General features: G+C 40.3%; 1 protein-coding gene across 1 annotated transcript; it reads right to left on the bottom strand.

The window, feature by feature from the left end:
* Positions 1 to 764: 764 nt before the first annotated feature.
* TM9SF3 (transmembrane 9 superfamily protein member 3) lies at positions 765 to 13,045 on the bottom strand. Its single transcript, XM_080279266.1, has 11 exons — positions 12,909 to 13,045; positions 10,267 to 10,462; positions 9,399 to 9,521; positions 8,911 to 9,149; positions 8,131 to 8,262; positions 6,774 to 6,940; positions 6,194 to 6,288; positions 5,318 to 5,448; positions 3,652 to 3,860; positions 3,176 to 3,406; positions 765 to 2,719 (listed from the first exon to the last, which is right to left on the bottom strand). Exons 1-11 carry the CDS (start codon positions 12,981 to 12,983, stop codon positions 2,575 to 2,577), a joined length of 1,743 nt encoding a protein of 580 aa, XP_080135392.1. The 5' UTR covers positions 12,984 to 13,045; the 3' UTR covers positions 765 to 2,574.
* Between the last annotated feature and the right edge of the window lie 4,212 nt (positions 13,046 to 17,257).

The raw sequence follows: 17,257 nt of genomic DNA on the forward strand, positions 1-17,257 counted from the left end.
GGAGATTAAACAACATGATGCGTATATTCTGCTCCCTAGTAAACAGATAAATATATATCAAAAGGTGCCATTCAACAAAAAAAACTCAACAAGATGAATTAAATATCGTGATTATTTAAAAAAAAAAAAAAAAGAAGAAGAAAAAAAAAAAGTACGGTATTAACCAATCACCCAATTTCTTAACAAAACCTGTGAGCAACAACATAATACACAAATGTAGGTGCTCACTTAAGAAAACCATTGCTGTGACTCAAAATTACAAATCATTATCAAACCACAAAACATCAACCATTCTTACAGATCTCTATATTTCATTATTCTGACATTTTTTCCCCATCTAAAAATTGGGCGAGAAACGAACTAGGAAAAAAGAAAATCATAAGAGAGTGAATTGACATCAGTTAAAAAAATCTGCAAACAAAATCACCCTTTCAATCTCATTCTTTTTATCTCCTCTACAGGCTACTTACTTTGCAACTTAAAGAGGTCATAGAGGTTATTATAAGGAAGGGAAAATTACGAAACAGGGAAAGCTATCAACAAGTTCATAAGATCTATGTACAGACTCATTCACTCCTTCATTCTATATTCTCACTACTCTTTTCTACCTTCTACTCACTGTGTAACTGAAGAGGTTTTACAGTTATTAATAATAATAATAGTGTAATAATAATAATAATAATAACAACAATCTCTTCTATTGTATTTATGCTAATTAAATCCTTCAATTTACCATAGACCTCTCACACTGAAGAGCTCTTAAATCAAGCAAAATATTTTATTTAACTGGTGCAAAATTCCTCAGTGACGTCAATGGAAAGAATCGTCATTAAGTCTTTCACTACAACGATGTCTCCTCCAGTTTAACTCTTGCCACTACCCAACTGTTTCTTCGGCTTAAAGACGGTCTCTCAGGGTGAATACATTAGACACTATCGTATTTCATTTAGTTTCGGGCACGTCTCTCCTCTCACAACATTAGGAAGCAGCCACTATTAACTCTTCAGTAAGATGGCATTTTATACATTATTTCTATTATCACCATACTATTATACACATCTCATGGGACACATCTTGTGGTGAAAGGGTCAACTCTCAAACCAAACTGTCTATTTCTACTGCTACATTAAATATAAATTAAATTTCTGAATACTGTAGTGCATACCTCATCATATCACTCACACACCATACATCCTAAGCAATCAATCATTTCATTCACACCTATTGTATTTTCTAAGCACCCTACATCATCATCATCATCATCATCATCATCATCAACACTGTGCACCCTACACCTCACACAATTCACCTTGAGGGGTCTCAATACTTCTTCTTAATGGACATCTTCCTGATCCTCTCTTAAATTATCACTGCTACACAGCAATGTGATCTTTACTATGCTCGTTCATCTACCTTTAAAAAATCCATGGCCGCTAATCCTCAACTTAATCATGAAACCATTTCCTCACAAGACCTAACAACACACTCGCTAGCAATTAATCTTCACAGTAAGATCTCAGGGCCAGATTCACTAATATACACACATCCATTTACCTGCTGTAACCAGGAGGTATTTATCTAAGAAGATCCAGCCCTTTTTTTCCTTGCCTTTCCTGCACATCTGATCTTGGTTACAAGGGGAAAAGCACTGTGTAACTGATATCTTTTTGCATAAAGGACAGGAAAAGGAGCGCGCAGAATCTTCTCATATCTGTATCTTGATACCTAAGTGCCACAACTATTGCAATTACAGTATACTAGTATATCCATATCTAGAAATGTCCCATAACTGCTCATATGAAATAATTACATTCACAACCGAAAAGTAGCTTACCAAGAAGAGCTATATCCTCTTTAAGTATGAACACATTGAACATAAGAATGTATGTTGTCCTTCACATATCTGGTGCTGGAACGGAACATTTTCATGTGGTAACACTGATATAAATGTGCAGTGAAGCTATCCAGTAATACAAATATCCCTCAACTCCCTCCCTATCCCACAAAAGGACAGTGGATTGCAGGAGGGCAACTTCAGCCTGCAGTCCACCAGGTTCACATTTGGGTAAGCTCAAGGTTGCAACTACTGTAATGCACTTCTTTTACATTACTAGTCTCTAATTCTTCCTCTAAAACCAATCATGGTAACAACAGGGAACTGGTCATACGTCCGTGAATCTGGGCCCTGCTCTGCCACTCTTAGAGATGTATTCTAAGTCGCTTTGAGATTTGATATCACCTCTTCCTTATGGATTTATTCTGTACATTGCACCTCGATATTCTTGTATGTTATTAATTTGAACTACGTCAACATATACCTTTCCCTCAGTGCATTATCCAGCACATTACACCTCAATGCCCTCTTATAACTTTAATTAGAACTACAGGTAACATAACATTAAAATAACATAGCTGATAACATTGCTACACGAGAATCATAAGGTGGAACATGCACAATAAGTAACTAAGGAAGAGGTGTTACAAATCCTCCTCTGCCACATAGAATAAATCTTTCATACTATTCCAGGGTGTACCCTGATAGAAACACAACTCTCATGGAATCTTACATAGGGTCTAATCTATCTTGACTGTGGAGTAGATCTTACGCACGAACTCGCTGGTGCCCAGGTACCCAATGGTGCCGCACATGATACCTAAGGTGATGCTGAACAGGGCCATGTACCCAAAATAGAAGCTGGTCTGGAAAAAGCCATACATTCTGGAAAAAAAATAAAAACATTATATAGTTCTTTCACCATAAGTTGTTGGAGATTCTTGTCATTTTGCAGCCTTTACTTCCTCACTGGTCTGTCTGCCTCGCTACATGACTCAACCAAATTAACTTGACTGAAACCATCTTCATTAAACCCTTAAGCACCCAAGGACAACGAAAATTTTTACTGTGAATAACAATAGATTATCTTGTTCACCAAGGATAAACTTCCTAAAGTTAATCACAAATCTACAGGAACCTACACAAAAATCAAAGCAAAGAATGAACTACCAGAATAATTGTACTGAGACTGAGGGTTAGAACAGTTATATCTTCCATCCCTTTATGCCCCATCATAAGTGTTAGGCTACTCAGACCTGGCATTTGAGACAATATTGATCAGCCTCACTTTCCCTAGATTCCAAGGCCTAGTTCATTTCGAAGTTGATGACAACGACTTACTTGGTTTTGAAGAAGAAATAATATGTGGCGTAGATATACACATAGCCAGCAGTGGAAGCAGCTGCCAGGAAACTTGTCCACTGCCAGCGATAGTCCTCTGCGTTGAGGAGGAAGTATGCACACACCACTGTTACGCACATCACCACAACCAGCAGGATTACATACACAAGTAGCATGAACCCATACACATAGTAGATCTTGTAAGCCCAGAATGATGTGAAGATGAAGTACCTGTTGGAAATTAAACAGCAATGTACATGTTAGTTGGATCTATACCAGTAACTATCATAATCACCATCATGTTCCAATATGACTATGATTAGTTAAAGATTTGCAGACAGCTGTCAACCACAGTATAACCTACACTCAACACGAGAAAATGACTCATATTTCAATACAGATCCAGTCTGTGCTACTGTATGCCACCTTAACTACAGAAAATAATATATAACCTAACAAACAATGGAGGTTCTCACATCTCAATAAAGATGGATCCAAATGGTAGTATGCCGCCGAGGGGTATGATGACAAGTGGTTCCATGAACCACTTCTTCTCTGGTATGGGGCGTGGCACAGCATTGACCCGGCAGGGGTGGTTGGGGTGACCTGCTAAGTTGCGCCCCAGCACCGTACCTACTAGGGTCAACGGCAGGATCACAAATGTACAAATGCAGATCACCGCCAACTGAAGGAGTAAAGAAAATGGAAATTATTGTACACTGTTGTCTGTTTAAGTTTCCTAGTCTAGACGCACCACCTCTTTGTGTAGATGACCGCCTAAAATGAAGTAAGATAATGCTACAGTACAGCTCTTATAACTGAAGGATCAGAAACATACATAAATATATCACTGCCAAATGCGAGGGTAAAGACAATGGAAATCATATGGTATTATACAATAGTAGTGGTAGATGGGGGTGCTCACTATCCACTCACTTGATGCAGTACTGCTCTCGGGTGACTGCTCTTCCCTCTCTTCCTTCCTTCCTCCTCTGTCTTTATTTCCTTCTTTCTTTTCTCTTCCTTCTGTCTATGGGTGACTCTACACTGAGTGACAAGCCAAATGGTTTCCTGTACACCAAGAAACCATTTACTTCGATGGGTGGTAACCATATAACCAAACCATGATGCCTTGTGATTTAGTGGGTAAGTAAGGTGCTCCAACCAGACTGAGCCTGTGTAGGTTTATAACCAAGGGATGGTTGGGGTTTACTGCTCATGTAATGCCACCCAGGGAAGTGTGAGCCTGGTCACTCTCATCTTAAATGTCAAGACAAACTTGCCTAGACCCAGGCTCCTACGCTCCACAGGATTAGATGATGTATGTATGTATGTAAGTAATACAATAGTCTGCTCACTTAATGCTTCCTGGTGAAAATGCCCCAGCCCACTAAAACTGATTTGGTTGTGGGGATAGCTGCCAATCACATACTAACCCCTTTGAAACATAGGGGCCCAAGGCTAGGCTATGGTACAGGTCCCCCTCATTTTACCTGATACCTCACCCCTTGTACTTGTCACTTTCTTATGGTGGTTAATATTCCTTTGTGAAGAGGAGCTTGGTATGTGTCTCTATACACAGACGACTCTCTTTGATGTGTCACATCAGTAAGAAAAGTGACTAACTTGAGAGGTTTGGTATATTTCTTCTCTCACAGATGATCCTCTCTCATATGATATGTCATGAAGAAAAATGAATAACAAGCCCAAAATGTGAAATACCTGCAGCAAAATAGTTTGCCAATTTTTGTCCCTGGAACTGCAATGGGACGGTAAAACTGGCTCTCTATCTCATATTTTAACATTTACTTATCTATGGCCATATGCCACCATGTCACTCTGCCCTCCACCATCAGGCTAGTTCTCTCCCATTCATACCACCCCTCTCTTGTACCTCTCCACCTTATTCATTTCATCCTCAGTCTCCCCCTTACCCCATCCTCCTCACTCACATACAATCTCCTAGTCAGTCTCTCATTTTCCATTCTCTCTCAATGGAAATACCACTTCCAGGGCATTTCTCACAATGCTTTCTAACACATGCACAGCAACACCACAGTGCTCCTTCACTTCCTCATTGTCTGTCTGTCTGTCTCTCTCTCTCCATGCAACTTCAGAATTCAATGCAGCCAATAATATTACCATAATAGTGAATGCAATGGCCCTGGAGGCATGGTAGTAGATGGCAATGAAGTTGATGAAGAACGCTGTACCACACACCAGTGTTGGCAGTAACAGTGCAGACAACATCATCTGACGGATCCACACCTTACCTGAAAAAAATAATGACATGGCACACATAAAATATGGCTGAATGACAAGTGAAAAGAAGGAAACTGGTACATGGAAGAGAAGGAGGAACTGAACACTGCATAATATTTCCGGTCTGAGTCCACCCACAGACAGAGTACAGTATTTTGAAACAACATTCTCCCAGTAATCTTCTGACAATCAGCGTAGTTCAGGTAAGCACTCCACTAAAGATCTTTCATTCTGCTGTGGTGGCTCATTCTGCCCAATAAAAACAGGGGTGTAGGGACCTGGGACTAGGCTACTCAGTCTTGACATTTAAGGCAATAATGTAAACAATAATAATACTGTAATAACAGTACGGTAAAACCTCACTATAACGGACTAATTGGGGCCCAAGTCATTCTGAAAAACGTGAAGCTCTGATAAAAGCAACACCTGGACTTCCTCCTATGAACCCGAACTTTTCCCAATATATCAGACATTAGTCCGGATCGCACCAACAGTTTTTAAACTGTTTTCACTACCATTGCAGTACTGTACTGTATTATACATTCACTACAATAACTACATGGTATAATATATATACTGGTACAGTAATAATACTGTACTGTACACTGATAAACTTGTCTTTAAATAAGAATTTGTCTGGTATCTCATCGATTCCGGAAAAAGCGAATTCTGGTCTATTGAAGTCAGTTATATAGAGGTTTTACTGTAAAAAATAAAAATAATCATGATAAAAAATAGCCCTATCATTATCCTCACCTCCCATTCTAGAGTAGAGGGATCCCCCAAAGTATCCATTGATGGGTGATGTTGCTGCATAGATGAAGATGGCAATGCTTACCATCGACCCTCGTCTGGTGAACAAGGACAAAATCTTCAATATATCATCATATCCCAACAACCTATTATTTCAGATGTAGGATCTCATAAGTAACAGGAATATACAATCCAACTCTACTAACAGACGGGTTTAAGAGCCTTGTTCCCCTGAAAAACAAGGAAAATGACAAGTAAAGTAACTAAAATACCGGTATCTGGCATATGGTGCTGACCAGTGCTGAGAAGAGCATGTGGTGGGACACGGAGAGGATGTGCGAAAGCGAAGGATGAGGTGGGGGGAGATAAGGGGGGATAAGGAGAAGGAACAAGTGAGCAAGACAGAGACACTCACTCTGTCTATAGTACCTTCGCAATATTAGATAAAATGATAAGTGATGCAACACTAAATACTGATATCCTGTGTCCACCAGTGCTGATAATACGAGCATGGAATGAGGAGGAGAAAGAACGAGAGATAGAAAGCACAAACGAGTGACAGAAAGGGGGAAGGGGTACTCACTCTGTGTAAAGCTCTCCAACAATTGCAAGCAGAATGACGAGTGACGTAACGATGAGCATCTGACATCCAGTGCCCACTAATGCTGAGAATAGCATGGGGTGAGAAGGAGGCCGGAAAACATCCCCATGGACCTGCTTCCACCCATATTCGTCCCCTAGGTCACGTTCCTGTGGGGTTCACATGCATGCACGCACATGCACACACACACACACACACACACACACACACACACACACACACACACAAATTCACAAACACAGGCCATATACACACACATACATATTCCAGTATAAGAAAAAAAAATAAGCATACACAACCACAGACATGAACACACATACCACACAAACACAAACACACACAGAAACAAAAATAAATTAGTGATGGTGGAGTACAATAACAGCGTGTGTGTCTTATCTACCATGGTGGGTCAGTGACAGTTCTCATCAGTTTACCATGTCGGACTTATCAGCAAAACATCATGCCTTAAATATAAATTAATCACAAATGGACATAAGTGTAATACCGCCATCTAAACTTAGGGTCATATTATCCAAAGTTTACATCATGCCTAAATACACACCTACAAATGGGCATGACTAATACTGCCATCTAAATTAAAGGTCAAACTATCACAGGCTTATGAAATGGCTAAAAACACATCTACACACTGTTATTAATGGCCATATTAACATGAAATTCTGTACTTAGAAAAGATGGACAGCTATAGAGGAGTGTCAGTGATGTGACAGCAGCTGAATGGAGTTATCTTTGGTGGGCAAATACAGTCACAGGCATTATTTCCTGCATAAATCATGTGTACAGAAATATTACACAGCTTACAACCAGATGTAAACAGATCTACGCAAATTTCACTGCACTCGTTTATTTTTTTTTTTTTTTTTAATGCGAGGAAGAAGTTATGGTGAGTTAGTTTTCCTTTAAAGTAGTTTCATTATTTAGATGCTATTTTGCTGTTATCCACAAGTTTGGTAAGCTCCTTCTTTACTAAGATATCCTTGCTAACCTAAATAAAAATATTTGCAAGGGGTGGCTACAAATAAACTGCCTCATGTCACCCTGTCCTCTGCCATTTAGCTGTCCTCTCTCCAAATTAAACCACCTTCCACATATATCCCCCAACTCCTTTCCTACATCTCATCCTTGGCCTCCCCACTGCATCTCACTCACATACACTCTTCAAATCAGTTGTTCATTTTCCAACCTCTCCTACATCATAGTGAATGGGTTAATTGAGACTATAATGAAACATGTTTACTAGAAATCTGTCCATCATCCCTGAAAGGGTTAACAAAGTGATCAATGAAACATTAACAGCTAATACAATACTCAAACTCACCATATCATCCATCTCCTCATCTTTGGAGTAGCGAGCATAGTCCTTGCGTAGTGTCCTCATCAGAATCATGGACACCAGACCAACCAGGAAAATTACCATCATGAAGGAATTGAAGATGCTGAACCAGTGGATCTGATACGGAGATGATATACTGGCAACTCTTTCAAAATGCGAGTTTAGCATCATATTATTACTTTAATGATGAACCATGGCTACCACAGTTTTATCACTGTACATTTAACAGGAAACGTTTGGAAATTATGGTTCTGTGCAGTTGAATCTACAGATATGACTCTGAAGGAACACGGATCTGAGGCTCAGCTATCACAGTCCTATTAAATAAAAGGTTTGATATACAACAATCAACAACCTCATGATATCCTCAACATATGTATTAATGCCACAGAAGCTTAAATTACTTCTTTTCTTTACATAAGCTTATATTCAAATTTTCACAGTTATTTCTAAGATTAAATAGAATAATACAATATCAAGAACTTTGGATGAAGAAGATTACATCCCCTACTATACTCAGTGCAACATCATCATCTGTCAATCTACCTCTGGCAACAGTCAGAGTATGGAATGCTTTATACAGTAAATTGCACTAGCAAGAAACCACCAGACTGTCATCAACACAATCATTTTTTACTTTACATCTGTTTTCCACGTGTAACATTGTTCTGATAAGTTCACCTGATAACACTTCTCTACTTTGCACAGCTCCCTAGTACTGTAACAACCCTATATTGCCAGGTATAAACAAGTTCAAAACCTCACCCTGTGCTGGAAGAAGTTAGGGTCGAGATACTTGTCAAAGCGATCCTCAAACTTGATGCTTGACTTTCGCCAGTTGACCTCATAAGTGAACTTGACCTTGGCCCCCAGCTCCAGCCTCTGTCGTGCCTCTGAGGTCAAGTTCACATCCACTATCTGGTTGTCACTGTAGCCAAGATCAAACTTTTTGTGTGTCCAGATGTAGTACTGGTCACTAGCCTCATCTACCTCACCCACGATCCCTGTGCGAGGAAACAACGAAAACGACATCTTTTAGTTTCATTCTTATTACCGCCAAATGAACCAGGTTGAATCACAGTGGATGGATTAGAAAAAATCTTCAGTTAATTCTCCAGTATGAAAATACATCTGAATCAAATGGTCCAAGTACCGTACTGTACAAGCTTTACTTTACCAGACTGTGGAAACAAGACTAAGGACATAATATTTTTAAACTGTATAAAAACATGGAAGATACATGAGTGACTCACCCCAGATAGGTAGATCATCAATGTACATCTGGTACCAGTAGTGATTCTTTACTGCATATATAAAGGTCTTCAGTCGCTCCTCATTCAGTTCTATCTCACAGTACGTTGTCTTGCTGATGTCAGCTGTGTGAGGAAAGAGTGGGGTGAGGGAAACTATATTTTCAAATGTTATACCATACGGAAGTCACCAAATGCTTACATGCAAATCCCAACAACCTTTATAACTATGATATGCAGATGAAAATCAATAGTGAACTGCAGAAGCAATAGCTTTTATGACTAACTACTGATACTTAATTTTCACTAAAGTTGTTCCTGAGTCACAATAATGTTCTGAAGTTAGAATATAGTTTTTAGTGCTTTTAATTTTTTGCTTCTTCAATCGTGAAAAAAAGTTCAATTCTGCCAACACACATCCTTTAGTTCATTTATTTTTATTATGCAGAGATTTTTTTTTTCCCTTAAAACGTTTCTTTTCCATAATTCAATGGCAGAAGAAACAATACTATGGCTCAACATTCTTTCCATGAGACTCCTCCATGGCTGGCATCATATGCTATTGTTAATGACTTGTTACTGATCAATATTCAAGATGAACAAATGGCAATTTAATATATATACCAGTACCATTTTTATTCTACTGCAACTTGTTCAAGATTTTTGTCCTTTTGCAGCTTATTTTGCATAACTCACGATCAGGAAAATATAATACTGTACTACAGCCTTTTTCTAGAGTTAGCTAATCTACTGTTACAACTCAGCATGGAGAGATGACAATTTTTGATCAAGTTAGTGTAAAAAGGGTATAATTAAAATGAAAAGAGTATATACACTATATGAAGACTACCTGTATTCAATAGTAACTCACCCTTGAAGTCAATTTCAAGGCCAGAAAACTCCAACTCAACTCCCTGCAGTGCCTCGCCCAGCGTCTCATGGTAGTGGGATATTTTCTCCTTGGGTCCCACACAGAACGGCAAGGAGAAGTACGAGTATGTCTCCTGCCGGTTGTGGTACGGACCCACTGTGTTCATCCATAGCACCACCTCCTCTGCATCTGTATACTGGCACATCAGAACAACTTTTGTAGTGTGTAGAATACGACTGCCTACATTACTTATCCTATAAAAACTAAATACCTACGGTAGTGGTGTACACATTGTGGTTTATGCACTGGGGTTCGAGTCCCATGGGTGGATAGAGGTTTTTCTATCATGTACCTACTACCAGGGGCATAGGCTGGTCTCTTATCCATCAATGTTCTGACCTAATGGTAGCCTAGTCTCTGACCCCTAAACTCCAAATGGAGCAAAATTGGATCTGTCAGTTACTTATCCTATCCAACATTGTCCGACCTCTATTTGCCACAAATGCTTGGTGGTCACACACTCAACCTATCCAATCTACACTATCACACTCGCTGCTCACCAGTTCCTCACCAACAGTTAACTATCGACATCTATCAACGGCAAGATGACATAATACAAACGAATCTCCTTCATGTCACCCAGTCCTTCCCCATCAGCCTGCCCTAATTCTTATCCCACTCACTCATATACCTCTGCACCCCATCTCTACCTATCCCCCCCAAAAAATACAGAGGAAAAACTGTAATGCTTCCTCTTTTTACAAGCATTTGTTAATATATGATGACATACAGGAAATTCACAACGACAGGAAAAGATGCCAGTGAACATGCATTTAACCCTTTCACCTTTTACAAATGCATTACACCATTTTATTCTGGCTGCCAAGATGGTTTTGTTCAGCTGAGTGGAATACTAATAGTCCCTTTGCACTGCTGGAAAATCCCTCATGTGAATAAAATGGCATGGATGTAGCATGAATCAAATAACCAAGTGTGACCAGGCCAGAATGAGGATTAACAGGATGGACGTCACAGTGTGTATATCCTGTGATATGACCTTTCCTCTGTTTCATACCTGACTCACCCTGCATGTAACAAGCTGCAATGTTTATGCCTGAACATCAGACTGACCATATATTATACTGCTATGCACAGTGTTAGCATTCACAAGTCGGTCAACACTTCTTTGTCCACGATTAAACCTCTTTAGTACTGTACTATGATACAGCTTTATTCGTGTCACTACCAAACTACCGGTACTTTTTTCACTTCAGGAAGGAGCTTTAGTAGCGAGGGGGTAACTGGAGACTATATCTAGTCTAGTATCTATTCTTACAGATCAAAAAGTTTATCTTGGGGTGAAGAAAATCATCTGAGATACCACATGGCAGCAAGAAAAATACAGTATGTCAGACTGTAGGTGTTAGGCTTTCCAGTTATTCTATTTACCAGTATATACTAATATTTCACATTACCCTCGTACTATGAAGTTAATATTGTGGCAAGTAATGTTGAGAATAAAATGACTGTACTGTACTGTATTTATTTCTAACAATTTATTTTACTTAATTTGAGAGCACCTGAGTAGTAAAGGGGTTCCTAAAAAGCTATACAGTATCTATCCCTTTTAGTTCCAAGTCTCTCTCTCCATCACCTCTCACCATACATTCAGTGAGAGATTGCCAGATAGTATACTGACAGTTACATCTGCTTGGCCTTGGTGAATTTTTGAAGGTCAGAACAAGTTCACGTATTTGGCTTAACAGCATACTGTATAATTAGTTAGCTGATAAAAAGAAGTAATGATGACAGGAAGTAACTATCACACACAATGCCTCTCTCTCTCTAACATCAATGGCGACATAACAAAAGGCTAGGTGACTGTGGGGGGTGGACGAGGGATATGGAACAAAGGATAAAACACAGAGATGGTGGGGTTAGCTGAGGGGAATGGGTAGACACAGTGAAGGCTAAGATGAATAGATGAAGAGTTTAGAGGAAGGATGGCCAACAAGAATATGTTCAAGCACACCTTTTCTCTGACACTTTATTCGCAATCCTAACCCCTCCCTGCATCACATTCAAGGATGCACTACACATCCATCTAATCACTATAATCTCCATACATTTGAGCCTACAAATATCCTCCCGCAACGTTACTCCCTAAGCGTCACTACCGTACAGCATTACATTCCTAAAACATTTTTTGGCAATCAGGTGATAATTGGGACCTATCATCACATGGTTGACCCTCCAACGACACAAACCATGACTTTTATTTTTGCTAACATCACATGATTATATTCTGTTTAAAGGGGCCTCTCATCAACAAAGGGGTACCAATAAACAAATTACAGATAATACAAAGGGTTCAGAGTATTAAACACCTTAAGCTAGCCTACCTTTGAGAGCTAATTTTCCTCTGAACCGCCACTGCATAAAAATAACAAATACCACAAAGATATAAATACAAATAACGGATGACATTTCAAACATAATCAACAACCAACACAAAGGCCACGTGGAAACAGTAAAACGCCTAAATCCAAACAACACCGGTATCGGTAGGTTACATGCATATCTACGTCAACAGATCAGTGACCGTATCGCCTGTTTTACCTTCTACCTCCTTATTTTCTTACCGTGTGTGTGTGCTCATCTCCGACCACGACCCACATCAAATTGCAGATCACGAATAAAGCCGCAGACACTAACATATTGGCTAGTTTGGATCAGAAAACAGCGAGAACAGAGGTGTGTTTACAATAGGTCATGTCGCTTCACGCCACGTCAGCTCGACAGAGGGCAGCACCGGAGGGAGAGAATTCGTCGTGCTGGATACTTCGACATTCAATCTATATCTATCAATCCTGTCAATAAAGCTAAATTACCTGACAGCAGTTATAGCACTCCAATCTAAGTTTTGTGTTGAGTCACAGAGCTAAGGCTGTTGAGCCTATAAATATGGCTTTCTGGGTCAGCAGGCGAAAGTTATTGCGCCTCGAACTGTCTACTGGTTGAGCAGCAGCTGGCTCATAACACGCCCTTCGCAACACACAGCAATCTTTTACATAAACAAACAAGATTTTTTGTCTTATAAACAAAAATATAAAGAATTACAAAAACAAATTTATACATAATTATCGCATTTGATGGTAGAAGCCCTTGAAACTGATCGGCACTGAAATTTTAAGGTCGGGAGTACATCAGATTTTTTCTAATATTTGCTTACCACATCAAAAGACAGACGCCCTGCGGTCTCCTTCTGACGTTTCTGTATTTTTCTTGAGATTATAGAAGACCGGGAAAAGATGATACATAATTAACGTGAAATTTAAATTAAATTCCACTGAGAATCTGTAAAGGCAGTTTAAATATTATCTGAAGGAAAATCGTGCGGATGAGATGGTTCACACGATAACTTATCAACGAAGGAAGGGAAAATACAAGTGCGTGGCAAAGCGCTCTTGAATACTTGCAGCAAAATTACTTTTTCTTCCTTAAACAATAAAACTAAGTTCTACCAAAATATGCATGAATTCAATCAATTAACTGGCAGTGACATAGTGGAGAGAATGACAAATGGAGAGAATGGAGAATGAAAGACTAACAGGGTGTATGTACAGTAGGTGAAGTGGAGGGAGGGTGAGGAAGGGGGAGACCGAGGATGAGGTGGAGGGATGGAGTCGAGAGGTAAATGAGGGAGGGGGGAGTGAGTTGGGGGGGAGGGCAGTCAAATGGTGGGTGACAGAGCGACTTGGAGGCGTTTTGCCTGCGGCAACCCTTTGCGGGATTAGGGCGTAGGGCGATAGATAGATAGATAGACGTAGCCTAAGGGGTGGCTGGATTGGCCACCAGAAAATTATAATCCTGACCACCCCAGTGACCGCATCACATCCGAGTAGATACCCCCAGATCTTCCTAGAGTTCTCCATGGGCAACTTCATAGGTAGGCTGACCCATCTCATTTTTAAAAATCGTATGTACGCTCCTATGAACCTTTTCAAGCAGGTATTGGGTCAGGAAGTCTGTCAAGTCTTCATCATGAACAAATAAAAAATAAGGGGCAACCAATATAAACAAATAATCTAATTCTTTGATGTTCCCTTAGAACAGTACCTTGGTCACCCGTTAACCTGTAGGAATTCTGACAAGCCGTATTTGCGTAGGATTTGGACTCTTCATTTCTAATACTGTTCCTCCTCCGAAATTAATATTTTCACTGCACGACCCATGGAACTGATCGAAGTCTGAGATGCGGTGCAGAGTGACAGTGAGATAGCCCGCCACTCCACCACCACCCACCACCACATCCACTCCATCACCACAGCCTTTCCTACCACAGTCACTCCACCACCATACCTCCTGACTCTACCATTCACAACATTTATTATGGTAGGTGATTTGACGTTTTTAGAGAACTACTACTACTACTCCTACTACTACTAGGGTTACTGTAACATCCATTACGATCATTAGGGTAGATGGTCTGACATTTTCTGGGATTTATTATTAAAACTTCCCAAATCCCGGTGGGAAACTTGCTTTTAATATTAGGCTACTATTATTGTAGGGAAGATACACACTGCTGTCATTCGCATACCGTCTGAGCTACAACCTTCATTGTTTGTCATATTATAGTACTAGCTGACCGTTTCATTTGACCAAATATCATCCTGATCTGACTACCGGAACCAAGATAGGATCCGGAAAAAATTAAAAAAAAGGACCCTAAAGCTCAAGAACCACTTAAGTTAGAGGACTCACATTTTTATGGCATATACCTGGGCCATGGCAAGAATGCAGTTCTTAATATAGTCCACATCGGATCATTATTCGCTGAAATCGCCCATGGTCCAAAATTTTGGGTTACTGTGAATGACAAACAAATCGCCTAATTTTACACGAAAGAATAAAGAAAGAGCCACCAAACATGGTGGACTTATAGACCTTGATGACCTAAGGTGACATGCACAAGATCAGTGACTTTAACCTCAAGGTCCCATTATAGTTCGGTTTCTTGTGCGCAATAACTGGGTTGAATTTTTCTGTACCGGTACCAGAAATGTTTCTTGACAATTTTACGGCGTTCTAATTATAATTATAATTATCATCATCATTATCATTAGTCCTTCTTCCTCATTTCCCAACTTTTGCACCTCGTTCCTGTCTTGCGTTTGCCCTAGTGACATGCTCCTATGACCCGTGTTCTCCTTGGTTGAAGATGCTCCCTAACACCTCTTCCTTGAAGATTTATTTTTGGATAACAATCTTTTGTACGTTATATATATAGAGTATGGCGACGCTTGGGGATTTATATAAAGCAGAAAAGGACAGTGGCGTGCAGTAAGCAAAATAAAAATAGCATAGGAAAAGGTGTTAAAGAGCTTCCTTAACCCACGAGAATAATATTAATACTGCTCCAAAAGTTACTGAAGGTTACTGTCGATGCGTGTGCGATTTTTTTTTTCTTTTTTTAGGGGGAGTGACCTATTACACTAAAATATTGATGAGGACTGCACCTAACCCCTCCCCCCATTTTCAAAACCGTCTCCTGAACTGAATAAAATCGTCTGGAGATGAAAAATGTAAAATGAGAGGTGAATGAAGGTCTTATCCAACCCCTCCAGCTTGATAATTCTCTCCCTACTAAAAAAAAAAAAAAAAAAAAAGTCTGGGGATGGTAAGTATGAGAGAGAGAGAGAGAGAGAGAGAGAGAGAGAGAGAGAGAGAGAGAGAGAGAGAGAGAGAGAGAGAGAGAGGGAGATTAGATCGAAGGGTTAAATGAAGGCTTTATCTAACCCCCCTAGCTGGAAAACCCTCCCCTAAACTGAATGAAATCGTCTGAGGACAAAAATAAACAAATACTTCTGGAGTTATTGAAGTTTACCCCTTTTAATCCACTGACTCTCTCTCCCTCTCTCTCTCTCTCTCTCTCTCTCTCTCTCTCTCTCTTCGATGCCTTCCCATTCCCCACTGTTATTATAACCTTATTTGTCTTAACTCATCGTTCTTTGTCATTAGCTCCTTTACGATCTTCACAGCTCCCCCCCTCCCCCCGTCTCTCTCTCTCTCTCTCTCTCTCTAGTAGGGTATATGGTGTGCTGGTATATGGGCTGAGCCTGTGCTGAAACCTTAATATGCGCATAGTTTATTGCTACTACCCACGAAATCACGGCATGTGTGTGTGTGTGTGTGTGTGTGTGTGTGTGTGTGTGAGTGAGTGTGTGAGTGAGTGTGTGAGTGAGTGTGTGTGTGTGTGTGTGTGTGTGTGTGTGTGTGTGTGTGTGTGTGTGTGTGTGTGTGTGTGTGTGTGTGTGTGTGTGTGTGTGTGTGCGCGCTTGCAAAAAGAGGGAACCAGACAAAATTCACACAAAATTCCTATTAAAAAAAAAAATCCATTCTCATTTCGATTTTCCCATTACATAACAGCAAACCCCTTCGTACCGATGACGTTATCCTGTTATGACTACACCAGACGGTTTAATTCGGCTGTGGAAAGGTGTTAGGAACTGGAGGGGCTAGATTCAGCCTTCAGTATAGCACCTTCGCTGCCGGGGGTCTGTCCTGGGATGAATAAAATGAGAAAGAGAGAGAGAGAGAGGGGGGGGGAAGTATGAGGAAAAAAAAAGGAAATGAAAAGACAATCCGTGAGACAAGGTGAATGAGGAGTAGTGGAGGGGGTGATGAAATGGTGGTGGTGGTGGTGGTGGTGGTGGCGATGATATGTGGTGGTGATGAAATGTGGTGATGGTGGTGGTGGAGGCTATGGGAATGATTTGTCTTGCTTTAGGTGTTTCCAAATGTACGGGTATGGATTCTGACTGTCTTTCTTTTCCCACCCCTCCTCCTCCTTTTTCTGCTGCTGCTGCCGCTTCTCCTCCTCCTCCTTTTTCTGTTCCCTCCCCCTCCTCCTTCTTCTTCTGTTCATCCCTCCTCCTCCTCCTCCTCCTCCTCCTTTTCCCGCTCCTTCCACCCCTCCTCCTTACCC

The sequence above is a fragment of the Coenobita brevimanus genome, chromosome 77, assembly GCF_032717465.1.
Source record: "Coenobita brevimanus isolate Jiangsu-jjx chromosome 77, ASM3271746v2, whole genome shotgun sequence".
Classification (NCBI taxonomy): domain Eukaryota; kingdom Metazoa; phylum Arthropoda; class Malacostraca; order Decapoda; family Coenobitidae; genus Coenobita; species Coenobita brevimanus.